Source organism: Epinephelus lanceolatus, chromosome 11 (genome assembly GCF_041903045.1).
Source record: "Epinephelus lanceolatus isolate andai-2023 chromosome 11, ASM4190304v1, whole genome shotgun sequence".
In the NCBI taxonomy this organism is placed as follows: domain Eukaryota; kingdom Metazoa; phylum Chordata; class Actinopteri; order Perciformes; family Serranidae; genus Epinephelus; species Epinephelus lanceolatus.
Window position 1 is genome coordinate 45,646,191 of NC_135744.1, and position 18,240 is coordinate 45,664,430.

The 18,240-nt window shown below is 44.4% G+C and overlaps 1 protein-coding gene and 1 pseudogene across 5 annotated transcripts in view; both read left to right on the forward strand.

The window, feature by feature from the left end:
• Positions 1–3,096: 3,096 nt before the first annotated feature.
• The window catches only part of LOC117270921 (platelet-derived growth factor receptor beta-like), a 50,151-nt gene continuing 35,007 nt past the window's right edge, over positions 3,097–18,240 (forward strand). For 4 of the 5 annotated variants that reach the window (XM_078172717.1, XM_078172719.1, XM_033648936.2 and 1 more), the window contains exons 1-8: positions 3,097–3,317; positions 4,101–4,174; positions 16,529–16,597; positions 16,697–16,791; positions 16,970–17,165; positions 17,250–17,510; positions 17,735–17,865; positions 17,989–18,070. In XM_078172717.1, coding sequence (XP_078028843.1) covers positions 16,540–16,597; positions 16,697–16,791; positions 16,970–17,165; positions 17,250–17,510; positions 17,735–17,865; positions 17,989–18,070 — 823 coding nt within the window. In that variant the 5' untranslated portion in view covers positions 3,097–3,317; positions 4,101–4,174; positions 16,529–16,539. Of the gene's footprint in view, positions 3,318–4,100; positions 4,175–11,651; positions 11,760–16,528; positions 16,598–16,696; positions 16,792–16,969; positions 17,166–17,249; positions 17,511–17,734; positions 17,866–17,988; positions 18,071–18,240 lie in introns of those variants that run through there. The other variant, XM_078172718.1, reaches the window with a different exon arrangement.
• LOC117247504 (U2 spliceosomal RNA) lies at positions 4,642–4,714 on the forward strand (annotated as a pseudogene).

Below are 18,240 nucleotides of genomic sequence, written 5' to 3' on the forward strand. Positions count from 1 at the left end.
ATTGTGTTAGTGTGTCGTGGTAGTGTGTTGTGTTAGTGTGTCGTGGTAGTTTGTTGTGTTAGTGTGTCGTGGTAGTGTATTGTGTTAGTATGTCGTGGTAGTTTGTTGTGTTAGTGTGTCGTGGTAGTGTATTGTGTTAGTGTGTCGTGGTAGTGTGTTGTGTTAGTGTGTCGTGGTAGTGTGTTGTGTTAGTGTGTCGTGGTAGTGTGTTGTGTTAGTGTGTCGTGGTAGTTTGTTGTGTTAGTGTGTCGTGGTAGTGTGTTGTGTTAGTGTGTCGTGGTAGTTTGTTGTGTTAGTGTGTCGTGGTAGTGTATTGTGTTAGTATGTCGTGGTAGTTTGTTGTGTTAGTGTGTCGTGGTAGTGTATTGTGTTAGTGTGTCGTGGTAGTGTGTTGTGTTAGTGTGTCGTGGTAGTTTGGGCTGCAGATTGTTGGTAGTGACGTTATTCATCTCTTGTTTTCTTTGGTTTTGATTCATGTCTCAGGTCGTTCAGGAGGAGACTCTGGGAGCGACGTCCCACTGCATGGTTGGCCCAGTGTCTTCCCTCCTGTTGTTGCTTGTGGTCGGGGTCTACAGTCCTTTTTGTTTCCTTTAGTTTGTTTGTGTCTTTGTTTAATGTTTTGGGAGATGAGACCATAAAGCTGGTGGGTAAACTCTTACCTTTGGTGTGGCGTCCTCTCTTCTATGTTGCAGCCTGCTGCCCCGACTGAGCCGGGTTATGTTTCTGTTTGTATGGAGGCTGTAACAGTCCTTAAAGTATGATCGTGGATCAGAGTGATCCTGGATCAGAGTGATCCTGGATCAGAGTGATCCTGGCCAGGTCTGTTCCCAATCACAGTTATTCACTCCGCCCACCAGCACCTGCAGGACAACAGGAAACAGACCAGGAGACACACACACACACACACACTTTGACTGAGACTGTGTCAACACACACTCAGATCTGACCAGGGGGGTATTCCATCAGCGTAGCTAAGAATATCCAGACTAAGGTGTCATCTTGAAGTTTGTCTAAACACCACCTCCCAATCTAACTCCAACCCGTTCCATCAAGTGAAATCAGCTGGCTCCAACTGATGCTAATTCAAGCCTCACCTGTTAAGCCTCAGCTCACACTAGTTGAGTGCCGAACATGTTGCAGAGTGTCAAAAAGCAAAGGAAAGGAGCGAACACAGGCTTTTTCTGTGGCGGAGCAAACGCTCCTTATGGAAGTGTATGAGGACTATAAGGACATGATTAGGAACAAAGGCAATACTGCAGATTAATAAAGCAAGGCAGGTGGCATGACGGAATATTGCTGACAGGCTAAATGTGTAAGTGACAAAGAAAATTCAGCATGTCAGCATAATATCATGTTCTATAAATCCTGCATCAAAGGGACAAAATATATGTAGATAAGAACACCTGTTAAATCTGACAGTTCAAGTCTGCCTAATGAAATTAACCACATGTGTAAATTAATATTAGTGACAGACTGTTTATCACATTTATCTACTGATTCCTATGTAAAGTTCAGATGATGCATTTAATCAAACTATTTTATGTCAGTCATCATATTTATCACATAATTGATTGTAGATTATGACATTTCTGAAATGATCAGTTTATAGGAAATAATCACAAGACACTGATCTATTGATTGTAGAAAATGACATTTAGCAAATCCATCAGTTCAGTGGAGATGAGGAAAACTATTAAGTGAATGCAGGTGAGAGTGAATCAATGATCTATTTCTCATCATGTGGGAGTCAACTGTGAGCTCTATCTCTTATTATATCAAAATAAGGAAAATCCTCTTAAATGTATGGAGTGTGCTATAGGATGAGGAACAGACAGACCTCAGTGGTGTGTGTCCCATCTTCATCCTTCACTGTGGTGTCTCAACAGAAGCAGGCTCAGTAGCCAGAGGAGGACTTGGCAGCAGGTCAACATAAGACATAAGAACATCTTGTTGAATGGCAACAGCTCCAAACTGAAAAGTATCAGTCAGTACAGGTGTAAAGCTGTGACTCTGTGCTTTGCAGCTACCAGGAAAAGAACAGACATGATGGCTGCTGGTGGGGGACCCCCACCTGAAGAGTTTACTCCAGCAGAGACCCTGGCCCTCAGTCTCAATAAGGGGCCCAAAATCAATGGGATGCAGGGGGGGAGCTCCTCCAACCCTGTGGCCCCAGAGATCTGGGCCCCATATGTTGAAGGTATTGTCCATCAATGCCCCTCAGTTGGTATAACTAGCTCTCCACCTGTCTTTCTGTCAGTGGTAGGGCACAAATTAATCTTCTGGATCCTCCAGTCCTACCAAGGCCTGAGGAGGCAGTCAGGCCGGAAGACCACACAGTAGGTCCCAACCTGTTGAACCAACAACTGATTGGCTTTCCTGTTGTGTTTTTTTAATTATCTTATTTTTATTACATTTTAATTTGTGTATTAATAGTCAGTGTTTTTTGATTAATGATGTTTTATATTTTATGATTTACATATTATTTGATCCTGACAGTTGTGAGTGTGTAAAGCTCTGGCAGAGCTGTCTTTTAGGTGTCTGTCTGCTGATCATAGATGGAGCTAATCCTCACCTTAATCCTGCTACAGACCATCATAAGTTACCATGGTTACTAGGCTGGGATTCAGGTTAACCACCTTGATGGAACGGAGCTGTGGCTCAGGTTGATGGAACGGAAACCGGAGTTCAGCTCGATGTATCAGGCTTAGCCAGAGCCGTGGCACAAAGCTTCAGCCTGTGTTGAAGAGAAAAAAGAAACATCTGATTGGACAGGAGATAAAACCTGTGATGACATCATCAGTAATCATCAGAGCATCACAAACAGACGCTCAGACTTTAAATCACTTATTGATCCTGATTTATTACTGATCGATTCAGCACACACACACACACACACACACACACACACACACACACACACACAGAGCACTTTATTTAATCAGCTCGCACCAGTGGAAACCTCACAGAAAGACCTCTGTGTGTGTGTGTGTGTGTGTGTGTGTGTTGGATGGGGTTCACTTCCTGTCGGGGGGGGGGGGGGGGGGGGGGGGGGGGGGGCAACAGATTGAAAACAGACGTTGGCGCTTGCTGTGAGTCAGTCTGTCTGTTGGTTTCCATTCGTCGTCAGTCTGGAATGAACTCCGACTGAAGAGGAGGAGTAGGAAGAGGAGGAGGAATACAGAGAGTCGTGGAGGAAAGCAGAGTAAAAAGCAGTGAAGAAGACCAAGAAAAGGAGTAGGAAGGAGAGGACGAAGAAGAAGAAAGGAGAAGAAGAGGAGGAGGAAGGAGTAAGGGTGGAGGATCGTCAGCATCAGAAGGTTTGAACAAACTAAACATCTCCATCTTTTCTTCTTCTTCTGTGTTTCTGTTCCTGCTGAGTGGACGTGTTAATACTCTGATTACTCTGCAGTGACAGCATAGAATAATACTCTCTGTAGTCACAGGTCCTATCAGATTAAAGTACAGATTGATTATAGATTATTGATTATTATCAGTGATGCTGTCACATGTACAAACTATAATACGCACACAGGTTCATGAGTTCAAAAAACTGATCACATGACATCACACATTCAGGTTCACATGTAAACACACACACACACACACACACACACACATTAGTTTATATCAAAATAAACTTATTATGTGACAGATAATTTTAACTTTTTACACTGTGAAGATTAAATGATAATTCTTAAACATGTTTACGTTCCATTCAGTAAAAATATGATTATACACACACACACACACACACACACACACACATATATATATACATATGTATGTGTGTATACATATATATATATATATATATATATATATATATATGTATATATATATATATATATATATATATATATATAAATTAACATAATATACTGTAGAAATGTAATAACATGAATCTAAACCTTCACAATAAAAGCCCAGGAGAGGGTCGGTGGTCTTTGAGTTGTTGAGAGCTTTTATTGAGGTACTCCCACAGGAAGTGGATCTTATTGAGTTTCAGCTCAGCAGTGAAAATAAAAGTTTGATATAAATATTAACGTGTCAGCTGATAATAAATATTATATGTAAAGTTTTGGTTGTCTCTGACTCTGAAGGTCGCTGACAATCATCTGATCTCAACCAATCAGGACGCAGAAAACAACCTTCAACATGGACCAGTGACAGACAGGTGAGTTCACACCTGCACAGCAGTGATTACACACCTGGTTAAATGTGGTTCAGGTGTGACGTGTCAGAGGATCAGCTGACAAACAACAACAGGAAGTGGAGAAACTTAAATTACTGACAGCAGGTACGGAGACGCTGCTCAGCCCTGCAGCGTCCGCCATCATAAACCTGTGACAGGTGACTCTGTCTGCTGTGAGTGATTGATCCAGGGAAGGTTTATGTTTGTAAATATCTGTGATGTCATCACAACGTAAGGTGTGGGCGGAGCTACTGCACCAAGCTTCAAAAACATCTACACCCTGCAGTTCCTCTAACATCCACCAGAGGCTGTCTCCAGGTCTGAGTTTGTCCCCACAGTCCTCCATGTTAACGTCACGTCACAACCCTATACTACCCTCGATCTAGTTCTGACGTATGGAATTGAAATTGATAACCTAACAGTCTTTCCACAGAATCCCTCGCTATCGGATCACTTCTCTGCCTTTTGGCTAAGATTAAGTGTAGTATCTGTTTTTTGGGGGGCGGCAGTAGCTCAGTCCATAGGGACCTGAGTTGGGAACGGGAGGGTCGCCTGTTCGAGTCCCCATCCGGACCAAATATGGAGCGTGGACTGGTAGCTGGAGAGGTGCCAGTTCACCTCCTGAGCACTGCCGAGGTGCCCTTGAGCAAGGCACCAAACCCCCCAACCGCTCGGGGCGCCTGACCAAGGCACGCCACTCAGCAACAGTTACTATACTAGATGTTTATCAGATAGTGCTGTCACAAAATTTAAGGAAAAGATTACTCCGTCGTTAAATCAGTAACAGAGGTTTCCTGTACCGACTTTGATCATTTTGTCGATAGCGCCGTAGGCTCGCTGCGAACAACACTTGACTCTGTAGCTCCTCTTAAAAAGAAGTTAAAAAAGCAAAGAAAGTTCGCTCCTTGGTATAACTCTCAAACCCGTAAGTTAAAACAAATATCGCGAAAATTTGAAAGGAATTGGCGATTGACCAAACTGGAAGAATCTCGTTTAATCTGGACAGACAGTCTCAAAACTTATAAGAGGGGCCTCCGCAATGCCAGAGCAAACTATTACTCAGCATTAATAGAAGACAATAAGAACAACCCCAGGTTTCTTTTCAGCACTGTAGCCAGCCTGACTGAGAGTCAAAGCTCTATTGAGCCTTGTATTCCTTTAGCCCTTAGCAGTAATGATTTTATGAGCTTTTTTAATGACAAAATTCTAACTATTAGAGGCAAAATTCATGACCTCCTGTCCTCAGATAGTACCTATCTAACCTCAAACACAGCTGTAAGACCTAATGTACAGTACAGGCCAAAAGTTTGGACACACCTTCTCATTCAATGCGTTTTCTTTATTTTCATGACTATTTACATTGTAGATTCTCACTGAAGGCATCAAAACTATGAATGAACACATGTGGAGTTATGTACTTAACAAAAAAAGGTGAAATAACTGAAAACATGTTTTATATTCTAGTTTCTTCAAAATAGCCACCCTTTGCTCTGATTACTGCTTTGCACACTCTTGGCATTCTCTCCATGAGCTTCAAGAGGTAGTCACCTGAAATGGTTTTCCAACAGTCTTGAAGGAGTTCCCAGAGGTGTTTAGCACTTGTTGGCCCCTTTGCCTTCACTCTGCGGTCCAGCTCACCCCAAACCATCTGGATTGGGTTCAGGTCCGGTGACTGTGGAGGCCAGGTCATCTGCCGCAGCACTCCATCACTCTCCTTCTTGGTCAAATAGCCCTTACACAGCCTGGAGGTGTGTTTGGGGTCATTGTCCTGTTGAAAAATAAATGATCGTCCAACTAAACGCAAACCGGATGGGATGGCATGTCGCTGCAGGATGCTATGGTAGCCATGCTGGTTCAGTGTGCCTTCAATTTTGAATAAATCCCCAACAGTGTCACCAGCAAAACACCCCCACACCATCACACCTCCTCCTCCATGCTTCACAGTGGGAACCAGGCATGTGGAATCCATCCGTTCACCTTTTCTGCGTCTCACAAAGACACGGCGGTTGGAACCAAAGATCTCAAATTTGGACTCATCAGACCAAAGCACAGATTTCCACTGGTCTAATGTCCATTCCTTGTGTTTCTTGGCCCAAACAAATCTCTTCTGCTTGTTGCCTCTCCTTAGCAGTGGTTTCCTAGCAGCTATTTGACCATGAAGGCCTGATTGGCGCAGTCTCCTCTTAACAGTTGTTCTAGAGATGGGTCTGCTGCTAGAACTCTGTGTGGCATTCATCTGGTCTCTGATCTGAGCTGCTGTTAACTTGCCATTTCTGAGGCTGGTGACTCGGATGAACTTATCCTCAGAAGCAGAGGTGACTCTTGGTCTTCCTTTCCTGGGTCGGTCCTCATGTGTGCCAGTTTGGTTGTAGCGCTTGATGGTTTTTGCGACTCCACTTGGGGACACATTTAAAGTTTTTGCAATTTTCCGGACTGACTGACCTTCATTTCTTAAAGTAATGATAGCCACTCGTTTTTCTTTAGTTAGCTGATTGGTTCTTGCCATAATATGAATTTTAACAGTTGTCCAATAGGGCTGTCGGCTGTGTATTAACCTGACTTCTGCACAACACAACTGATGGTCCCAACCCCATTGATAAAGCAAGAAATTCCACTAATTAACCCTGATAAGGCACACCTGTGAAGTGGAAACCATTTCAGGTGACTACCTCTTGAAGCTCATGGAGAGAATGCCAAGAGTGTGCAAAGCAGTAATCAGAGCAAAGTGTGGCTATTTTGAAGAAACTAGAATATAAAACATGTTTTCAGTTATTTCACCTTTTTTTGTTAAGTACATAACTCCACATGTGTTCATTCATAGTTTTGATGCCTTCAGTGAGAATCTACAATGTAAATAGTCATGAAAATAAAGAAAACGCATTGAATGAGAAGGTGTGTCCAAACTTTTGGCCTGTACTGTATATTTAGATTGCTTCTCCCCAATTTCTCTTCAAGAATTGACAGCAGTGATTTCTTCATCTAAATCATCAACGTGTCTCTTAGACCCCATCCCAACTAGGCTACTTAAGGAGGTCTTACCTTTAGTTAACACTCATTTATTAATCAAATCAACTTTATTTATATAGCACTTTTTATACAACAGTAACACAAAGTGCCTCACAGAGGTTAACAACAACAAAGATCCAAACAGAAAACAAAAAGAAAAGAGAAAACCCAACCCTCCCACCCAACAAAAAGCTATTTAGCTCATAAAATTGAGTTAGTAGCTCGGTAAGAATGATCTAAAGCAGAGACATAAAATGCATCAAAACTAAAACCTATAGGCTAACTAAAATAACAAAAGATAAAGGTTAAATGAGATAAGAACGTAAAAAGAGGAAGGGTAAGAATATAAAAAATAAATAAAAAATAGATAATAGATGTATAAATCGGTTATAAGAGGAATTTAAAATAGATAAATAAAGAGATCAGTTAAAAGCCTGATTAAAAAGATGAGTCTTGAGCCTTGTTTTAAAAACATCAACAGTCTCTGCAGTTCTGAGGTTCTCCGGCAGGCTGTTCCACAATCGGGGGCCATAATAATTAAATGCTGCCTCCCCGTGTGTTTTAGTCCTAACTTGTGGTATGGTTAAAAGGCCAGTGCCGGAGGACCTCAGGGTCCGCGAGGTATGGTAAAAGCAGGTCAGATAAATAAGAAGGCCCAAGACCGTTAAGACATTTAAAAACTAATGATAGAACCTTAAAATCGATCCTGAAACACACGGGGAGTCAATGCAGCAATTTTAAAACTGGTGTAATGTGCTCCCGCCCTCTGGTCCTCGTCAGCACTCATGCAGCTGAATTCTGTAATAATTGTAGATTTGAGATACTCTTTTTGGAAGACCAGAGAGCAGGGCATTACAATAATCTAACCTACAGGAGATAAAAGCATACATCAGCACCTCCATGTTAGCCTGAGAGAGAAACGGGCGGACTCTGGCTATATTATTAAGGTGGTAGAAACCTACCTTTGTTATGTTTTTAATATGTGGAATAAAACAGAGTTCAGAGTCAAAAATCACACCCAGATTTTTTTTACAGATTGTGTTGGTTTAAAATCTTGTAGTTTTGCTAAAAGTTTCTCTCTCTGGCCTTCAGGACCAATGACTAAAACCTCTGTTTTGTCCTGGTTGAGCTGCAGGACATTCACTGCCATCCATGACTTGATATCTAAAATACAGTTAAAAAGGGCATCAATTGGCCCTGTGTCATCAGGAGACACGGCGATGTACAGCTGTGTGTCATCTGCGTAACTGTGGAAGCTGATGCCGTGCTTCCTGATGACGTCCCCCAGAGGACGCATATATAGATTAAAAAGAGTTGGGCCTAAAATTGACCCCTGGGGGACCCCACACTTTATCTCATGGGTTCCTGAGGAACATGTATCCATACTTACAAAGAAGTGTCGATCAGTAAGGTAAGACACGAACCAGTTAAAAACAGTACCAGAGAGGCCGACCAGGTGCCTCAGTCTATTTAATAAAATGTGATTTGTGATTTGATGGTCTACTGTATCGAAGGCGGTGGTTAGATCCAGTATTACCAAGACTGTGAGTTTATGGTTATCAAAATTGCACCTGATGTCGTTTAAAATCTTTAAAAGGGCTGTCTCGGTACTGTGGTTCATCCTAAAACCAGACTGATACTTCTCTAAAGTGTTATTTGTATTTAAAAAATCATTTACTTGGTTAAAAACCAGTTTTTCTAAAATTTTGCTTAAAAGTGGTAAGTTGGATACAAGCCGATAATTACTAAAAATGTTGGGGTCTAAATTGCTCTTCTTCAGAAGGGGCTTCACCACTGCTGTTTTCAAGGAGGCTGGGAAGACACCCGTCTGAAGAGAGCAATTCAACATGTACAGTAGCTGTTCCTCAAAGAATCCATAAAATGTTTTAAAAAATGGTGTGGGACTTGGGTCTGAAGGGCAGGTTGTGGGCTTTACTTGGGAGAAAACTCGACCAAGTGTCCTCGCATCAACCAGGGCAAAACTCTCCAGTGTTTCCTCAGGTAAAAGCAATGATCCAGGTGTGTCGACAGTTAAAATCTGTTGCGATAAGAGACTGGATCTGATGTCACTGATTTTACTTCTGAAGTGGTCTGCAAAGTCCTCACAAAGGGCACTGGTTGTTGTCTTAGGTGATCTGTTTTACTGTTTGTTAAAATATCAATTGTGGAGAAGAGGAATTTGGGATTGTTTTTATTGTCAGAGATTAGTTTTTTGAAGTGGGAAATTCTTGCCTGTTTGACTGCGTTATTGTAGGTTTTGAGATGTTGACGTAATATTTCGTAGTGGACTGTTAGGTTTGATTTTCTCCACCTTCTCTCAGCACTCCTGCAGTATCTTTTCATTTGTTTTTCTTTCCTGATTTCTCCATGGGGGTGTAGGTTTTGTTCTAATTGTTCTGGTTAAAAGTGGAGCCACTGAGTCCAGCGTTGACTTGAGTTTGTTGTTAAAATTGTCCACAATAAAATCACAGAGTGCTGGTAAAATCTCTGCAAGAGTGCTCTGTAAAATCTGGATAAAATTTGCAGCCACTTCAGAAGTTAGGTAGCGTTTCCTCACTGTTCTCACCGGGGCCTCCTGTTAGTTAAAACTGGTGATGTTAAAAAACACACAAAAGTGGTCGGACACAGCCAGATCCACAGCAGAGGACACACCCACGGACAGGCCATAGGTTATGACCAGGTCCAGGGTGTGTCCTCTGCTGTGGGTCGGCTGTGTGATATGTTGTTTAAAATCTGAACAGTTTAAGAGGTTTAAAAATTCTCTGGATACTGGGTCCGAGGTGTTGTCAATGTGTAGATTAAAATCACCAGTTATTAAAATTCTGTTGTAGGTGGAGTGAATGATTGATAATAATTCAGAGAAATCACTGATAAAAGAAGTGGAGTACTGGGGTGGTCTGTAAACCGTTACGCAAAGGATAGGAGGGCTGCTAAAAACAAAGGCATGATGCTCAAATGACGTGTAACTGCTAAAAGAAACTTCATTTGAGGACATTGTGGTTTTTGTTACTGATGCAAAGGAGAATACTGTCTAGGTTATTGTCTAAAATTAAATCATTTATGATAAAAGATTTGTTTAAAAGGGAGCGCACGTTCAGCACTGCCAATTTAATGTTTGCGCTGAACGAATGGATGTTAAAAACACGGTTAGGTCTAAAAACATTCCTGGGTTTCAACTTTCTAAGTGTAATGATGGTTTTTATGGTGTGAATGTCCTGTGTTTCCGGTTGCAGAGAAGGTGCTGCTGAGGGAGAAGTGTGTGTGGTGCAGTGTGTAGTGGAGGAGGGTGGAGGTGGGTGAGCAGTGAGTCAGGAGGTGGCTGTGGTGCAGGAATCGGACAGTCAGGTCATAAAAATGATGATAAAAGCCATGATCCCTCCTGGTTTGGGTGGAGGCCGTCCCGTTTAAAAAGGTGGGGTCTGTTTAAAAAAGCTATAAAGTTGTCCACAAAAGGGACACTTTTGGACAGGCAGTATCCTTTCAGCCACAGGTGCAGCTGACGCAGGCGGCTGGTAGTGACGTCACCATAACGAGGCGGGGGAAGCGGGCCGGAAATAATTAGCCGCTTCCCCGTGTCCAGCAGGTGGTCCACCAGGGAGATGAAGTCCTGCTTGAGGACCTCTGACTGCTGGTTCCTGAGGTCGTTGATTCTGGCCTCCAGGACCAGCGTGGAGGCCGAGCTGTGCCGTGCAGTCAGCTGGAGGGCGGAGGATGCAACCGTACTGACACGGGCACCAGGGTGGCAGAAGGTGCGGCCGTTGTGCACTTCCACGTGCCTGACCATGGAGGTCCCGATCACTAGCACAGAGGGGGTGCGCGCCTCCCGAGTGCGCGCCTCCGACTGCCTGGAGGTTCGACGGTGACGGGATGGAGCCCGATGTTTGTGGCGCCGGGCCGCGGTTCCTCCTGACCGGGATGGAGGGGAGGGGTCAGGCTGGACAAGCAGACGCCGATTCCTGGACTGGTGAGAGCCGCGGCCAGCTGGATGTAGGCCTACAGGTTCCACAGGCGAGCTGGACGAAGCATCCACGGGAGGGAAGACCTGCAGGCTTAGGATGTCATACCTAGGATGTCATAGATGGACGAGCCCCAGAGCCCCTGGCCACCACCGACCAGGGCTTCCTCGGCTTGAGTGGAGTTGAGCTCACCGGGGCTCCCGCTCCACCCTCCCTGATGAAGCTCTGCGGGGCGAAGGCAGGAGGTGGAGGGTGCCAATGATTTGGGCTCGGCTCCCTGGCGGTGCCAGCGGGACTCGGCTAGTGCTGGTGTCGGAGTTCCGGTGGTGATGGAGCCGGTCCACGGCAGGGTGGTGTTGTTCGTGGCCATCATGCTCTGGTCACCAGCGCCGGATGCCGTCAGGTGAGCAATATGTTTCGTCTGGGTCGTGGCGACGGTGGTGAAATCCAGGAGGATCTTGTCCCTCTCCTTGAAGTCGGCCTGCAGTCCGGAGATGCTCTCCCTCAGTTTTGACAGGGTTGGGAGGCAGGACTCACACACCGCCAACATACCTGCGGCCTGTGCTGGAGATCCATCCCCCGGGACACAGTACCAACACACGGAGGTGAGTTAAAATTTTTACCCTCGGTCGTGGGGCCGAAATGTCCAGGGGGACCTTCCCCAATTTTAAGGGGGCAGTCCGCTTCAGATGGTGAGTTGTAGGTCTCCCACAATTACACGATTTTTAAAAGTTGGCGCCTCGCTAATGCGGTTCGTTCACTTCTGCGGTAGTCTATGATCCGTGACAACCACAGGCCCGATGGCTTAAAACCTTAGTCTATGTTTAAAAAGTATATACAATAAAAGCTGAGAGCAAGTGGTTCGTTATTAGACATGATCAATATATGCTATTTAACAGGCTATGTACAATCAATCAATTCAATCAATCAATTTTATTTATAAAGCCCAATATCACAAATCACAATTTGCCTCACAGGGCTTTACAGCATACGACATCCCTCTGTCCTTAAGACCCTCACAGCTGATCAGGAAAAACTCCCCAAAAAACCCTTTAACAGGGAAAAAAACGGTAGAAACCTCAGGAAGAGCAACTGAGGAGGGATCCCTCTTCCAGGACGGACAGACGTGCAATAGATGTCGTACAGAACAGATCAGCATAATAAATTAACAGTAATCCATATGACACAATGAGACAGAGAGAGAGAGAGAGAGACAGAGAGAGAGAGAGAGAGAGAGAGAGAGAGAGAAAGAGAGACAGAGAGAGAGAGAGAGACAGAGAGAGAGAGACAAAGACAAAGAGAGAGAGACATGTTCAAATGTAACACATATGAAGAACTTAGAACCAAGTTCTTTTCAAAAATGAAACATAAACTCCAAGATTTTGATCCCCTCTGTGATCAGGAGAACATGCATCATCTACTTGGAGAAAACAGTGTCAGTGCCATAGAAGCAGCAAAATATGTCAGTGCATGTCACAGCCTGAGAGACACAACAACACAACAACACAGTCTCCTTATAACCCTCTGCTTATTTAATGTGACATGGACTTAATGTAAAATATTTAATGTATTTGTATTAACTGTATTGTAATTGAATTGTATGTTTGTATGTACGTTCTGCTTTCGGCAACAACAGTTGATACCATTCATGCCAATAAAGCTAACTGAATTGAGTTGAATTGAAATTGAGAAGGTGCCCGGTGTATTATAGGGGGGTCCTCCGGCAGACTAGGCCTAAGTCAGCCTAACTAGGGGCTGGTACAGGGCAAGCCTGAGCCAGCCCTAACTATAAGCTTTATCAAAGAGGAAAGTCTTAAGTCTAGTCTTAAATGTGGAGACGGTGTCTGCCTCCCGGACCGTAACATGTCACTTAAAAGTCCTGTCCAATCAAGTTTTGAGACTTGTGTCTCACTGAGGTGTGAGGTGGGAAGAACAAAGAGCAAGTAGAGAAGAAAAGCCTTCACATATCCAGTTTAGATTTTAACAAATGACAAATCACTTAATTGGCCTAAAAGGTTCTGCACTAAGCTGGTTTAAATCTTATTTATCTGATCGTTTTCAGTTTGTTGATGTTCATAATGAATCATCCTTACGTACCAAAGTTTGTTTTGGAGTTCTGCAAGGTTCTGTGCTCGGACCAATCCTATTTACTCTATATATGCTTCCTTTAGGTAACATCATTAGAAATCACTCTATAAATTTTCATTGTTTTGCGGATGATACTCAGTTGTATTTATCGATGAAGCCAGAAGAAAGTAATCAATTAACTAAACTCCATAACTGCCTTAAAGACATAAAAACTTGGATGAGCACCAATTTCCTGATGTTAAATTCAGACAAAACTGAAGTTATTGTTCTTGGCCCCAAACAACTCAGAGACTCTTTATCTGATGACATAGTTTCTCTAGATGGCATTGCTCTGGCCTCTAGCACTACCGTAAGAAACCTCGGAGTAACATTTGATCAAGATTTGTCTTTTAATTCTCATTTAAAACAAACCTCACGGACTGCATTTTTTCATCTGCGTAATATTGCGAAAATTAGGTTTATCCTGACCCGAAAAGATGCAGAAAAATTGGTCCACGCTTTTGTTACCTCTAGGCTGGATTACTGTAACTCTCTATTATCAGGTAGCTCTAGTAAGTCCTTAAAAACTCTCCAGCTAATTCAGAATGCAGCAGCACGTGTACTAACAGGAACTAAGAAACGTGATCATATTTCTCCTGTTTTAGCTTCTCTGCACTGGCTCCCTGTAAAATCCAGAATTGAATTTAAAATCCTACTGTTAACTTATAAAGCTCTAAATGGTCAAGCTCCATCATATCTTAGTGAGCTCATAGTGCCATATTATCCCACCAGAACACTGCGCTCTGAGAACGCAGGGTTACTCGTGGTCCCTAAAGTCTCCAAAAGTAGATCAGGAGCCAGAGCCTTCAGCTATCAGGCTCCTCTCCTGTGGAATCATCTTCCTGTTACGGTCCGGGAGGCAGACACCGTCTCCACATTTAAGACTAGACTTAAGACTTTCCTCTTTGATAAAGCTTATAGTTAGGGCTGGCTCAGGCTTGCCCTGTACCAGCCCCTAGTTAGGCTGACTTAGGCCTAGTCTGCTGGAGGACCCCCCTATAATACACCGGGCACCTTCTCTCCTTCTCTCTCTCTCTCTCTCTCGTATTCTATTACTGCATCTTGCTAACTCGGCCATTCTGGATGTCACTAACTCGGCTTCTTCTCTGGAGCCTTTGTGCTCCACTGTCTCTCAGATTAACTCATATCACAGCGGTGCCTGGACAGCGTGACGTGTGTGGTTGTGCTGCTGCCGTGGTCCTGCCAGATGCCTCCTGCTGCTGCTGCCATCATTAGTCATTAGTCATACTTCTACTGTTATTATACACATATGACTATTGTCACACATGTATACTGCCAGATATTAATACATACTTTCAACATATTGTACCACAGTAGCCAGAACTATAACTATAATATTATTACTTTCAATAATGTTGTTGTAAGCTACTGTTATTACCTGCATCTCTCTCTCTCTGTCTCTCTCTCTCTCTCTCTCTCTGTCTCATTGTGTCATGCGGATTACTGTTAATTTATCATGCTGATCTGTTCTGTACGACATCTATTGCACGTCTGTCCGTCCTGGAAGAGGGATCCCTCCTCAGTTGCTCTTCCTGAGGTTTCTACCGTTTTTTTTCCCCGTTAAAGGGGTTTTTTTGGGGAGTTTTTCCTTATCCGCTGCGAGGGTCATAAGGACAGAGGGATGTCGTATGCTGTAAAGCCCTGTGAGGCAAATTGTGATTTGTGATATTGGGCTTTATAAATAAAATTGATTGATTGATTGATCTGTGGTCCTGTGAATCCACACTGTAATCAGTTACTCATTGCACATTACTGAGTGAAAAGTAATTAAATTACTTTATAAATTCAACAATAAACTGACATAAACTAAATACAGATAAAGTCTTACATGACTCGTCAATCTCGTTAAACAGCTTTAAATCTTCCACAACCTCATCACATCATCTGACTTTAACTGCAGCTAGCTTAGCATTAGCATCAGCTGTTCAGACCATGGATGTATAAAAAGACCTGGATACAGTGTTGGAGGCGGGGCCTCGTTCATTCCTGTGACAGTTGTTTAGTGAAACCAAAAACACTCTTTGTCTGTAGTATGAAAATACTCCGACGATCAGCGCTGCCTCCACATTATTGGACCCACGGAGCAGACACACTACAGTTGTCCACCAACTGAACTGCTACTTCCTGTTTAGTGCTCCGCTAACCTGAATGGAGATGCAATGATTTAATCTTTGGCTCTGAGATTCTCCAGATGTTCTCAGACTGAATGGATCAAACACTGATAGTGAAACGAGACGTTTCTCTGAGGTTGTGACACTAAAAATAAACGTGTCCACTGATTTACAGACATCTCTTTAACAATTGGAGTGTCCATGACATCACGTGATTAACCAGGAAATTGTATTTCCATGTTTGGTCACTACAGTGGCTTCAAAGCTCGCCGCCGTTCGAGGTCTGACTCAGACCCTCAGATTCAGAATCAAACCTGCTGAGTCCTGGACACGTGGCCCCTCCCTCCGTCAGGTCTGCAGATACGTCCTAACACTGTAGATCAGTGACATCATCAGTGACATCACTGCGGTCCTGCAGGACTGAACTCGGGGCAGATTGAAGTAAAGCAGCGGCTGCAGGGCTGTGATTGGCTGAAAACTGTGTGAAGAACTGATGTTAGAGTGGTGCAGGAGCGACTCCTCTCACCGCCACCCACAGGAAATACTTCACTGTTTATTTTCTTCTTCAGTGGTCGACCCACATTCCTCACACACACACGCTCAGTCAGACCTCTGATTGGCCCAAATCCCCAGATTGGACGACTGGATTCAGTCGTTTTATTTTCCTCTGAAAGACGAAGAAGAAAAACACACACACACACACACACACACGCACACGCGCGCACACACACACACACACACACACACACACAGTGACACACACACACACACAGAGTCAGAGGAATGTGTTGAGGTCTGCTCTGACCATCAGAGCTCTGACTGGATGATTTAAACAGACTGTTTGTGTTTCACTGACAAATTTCAGAATAAAAGTCCTTCAGTCAGCAGCTGTTTGAAAAACACCACATTTCCCATCATGCCCTGCCCCATAATCAGACTGTGTTACAGTAACTCTGTGAAGAATTTTACCCAGAAACCTGAGGAGCAAATATATAAATAAAGGTTATACTGACTGTGCTCCAGATGTTTCACAAACACAAAGAGCTGCTAATGTTTCTCTGGTTCGACCAAATCAGACTTTTAATTTGAAATCTCTCCTTGTTGTTGTTGCTCAGGATCAGCAGCCATGATGGCGTCCACTAGAGGACAAACAGGAGGTCTGAGTGTGCTGCACTTCCTGTTTGGTGGGTAACATGTCAGACTTTAAATGTGGACTGATAGCTGTCTGTCTGTCTGTCTGTCTGTCTGACTGACTGACTGACTGACTGTCTGTGTGTCTGCAGGTGTGTTCCTGTTGTGTCCTGATGGAGGTGTCTCTCTGGAGCTGCTTCCTTCAAACCCTGAAGTTCTGCTGAACTCAAACTCAAACTACAGTGTGGTCAGTAAACACTTGTCTGTCTCTGCAGGTGTGTTCAGGTACCTGTCTGTCTCTGCAGGTGTGTTCAGGTACCTGTCTGTCTCTGCAGGTGTGTTCAGGTACCTGTCTGTCTCTACGGGTGTGTTCAGGTACCTGTCTGTCTCTGCAGGTGTGTTCAGGTACCTGTCTGTCTCTGCAGGTGTGTTCGGGATGGAGTCAGGTGACGTGGCGGTTACCTCAGGACACTCAGGTGGACGGGGTTGTTGTGGAGAATCAGGGGTCCAGCAGCGTCCTGCAGCTCTTTAACGCCACCTGGAGGAATTCTGGGAGATACACCTGTGAGGAGGCGTCGTCCTATCAGAGAAGAGACGTGGACATCTTCATACCTGGTCGAGGTGACATGATATTCATCATGTAGCCATGACGTCCGTCCAACTTGTGAGACACCTGTTGTCCTGACCCTACCTGTCCCCCCTCAGGTCCGGAAGAATGGTTCGTCCCGCTGGGTCCAGGTGTGGTGATGAAGGAGGCGGAGGAAGACACCATCCCCTGCGTGGTGTCCGACCCGCAGCTCAACGTCAGGCTGTACCAACGTCCCGGCAGGACGCCAGTTACCGGGATGACATACGAGCCGGGCCGTGGCTTCACGGGTCGTCTGAACGACACGTCATACGTGTGCGTGGCCTCTCGCGGAGACGAGGAGACAGAGTCACAGGTGTACTACGTCTTCAGCATCATAGGTGAGTCCATCAGGACGAGATGAGAGGACGCTAATGTCTCAGCACCTGATCTGTATGTCTCTCTCTCCACCTGTCTGTCTCTCTGTCTCCACCTGTCTGTCTCTGTCTCCACCTGTCTCTCTGACTTTGTCTCCACCTGACCTGTCTGTCTGTCTCCATCTGACCTGCCTGTCTCTGTCTCCACCTGACCTGTCTCTGTCTGTCTCCACTTGTCTGTCCCTCAGTTCCTAAGGTGATGGAGGTGGACCTGACGGTGTCCAGCAGTGTGTTGAAGCAGGGGGAGGTCCTCACTGTCAACTGCACCGTCAAAGACACAGAGATGGTCTTCTTCTCCTGGGACTTCCCCCGAAGACAGGTACCTGTCTCTGTCTCCACCTGTCTCTGTCTCTTTGTCCATCTGTCCGTCTCTGTCTCCACCTGTCTGTCTGTAGTGTCTCGTGTGTTCTCTGTTTAAAGATCTTTTCTGGTGTCGATTCAGGAAGTTGAGCCTCTGACTGACTTCCTACCCAATCGGATTCGCTCCTTCGTCAACATCTCCACGGCAACTGTGGCAGATTCTGGTAGGTCACTGATGTAACCCTAACTCTAACTCTCCAGACAGACTGCGCTGAGGGAACTAAAGTCGTTCAACAGATACAACGAAATCACTGACATATATCAGTTGCTATGGTAACATGTGGTTTGTCTCCTGGGTAACCAAGGTGACGGGGACGTGTGTGTGTTTCCTGTA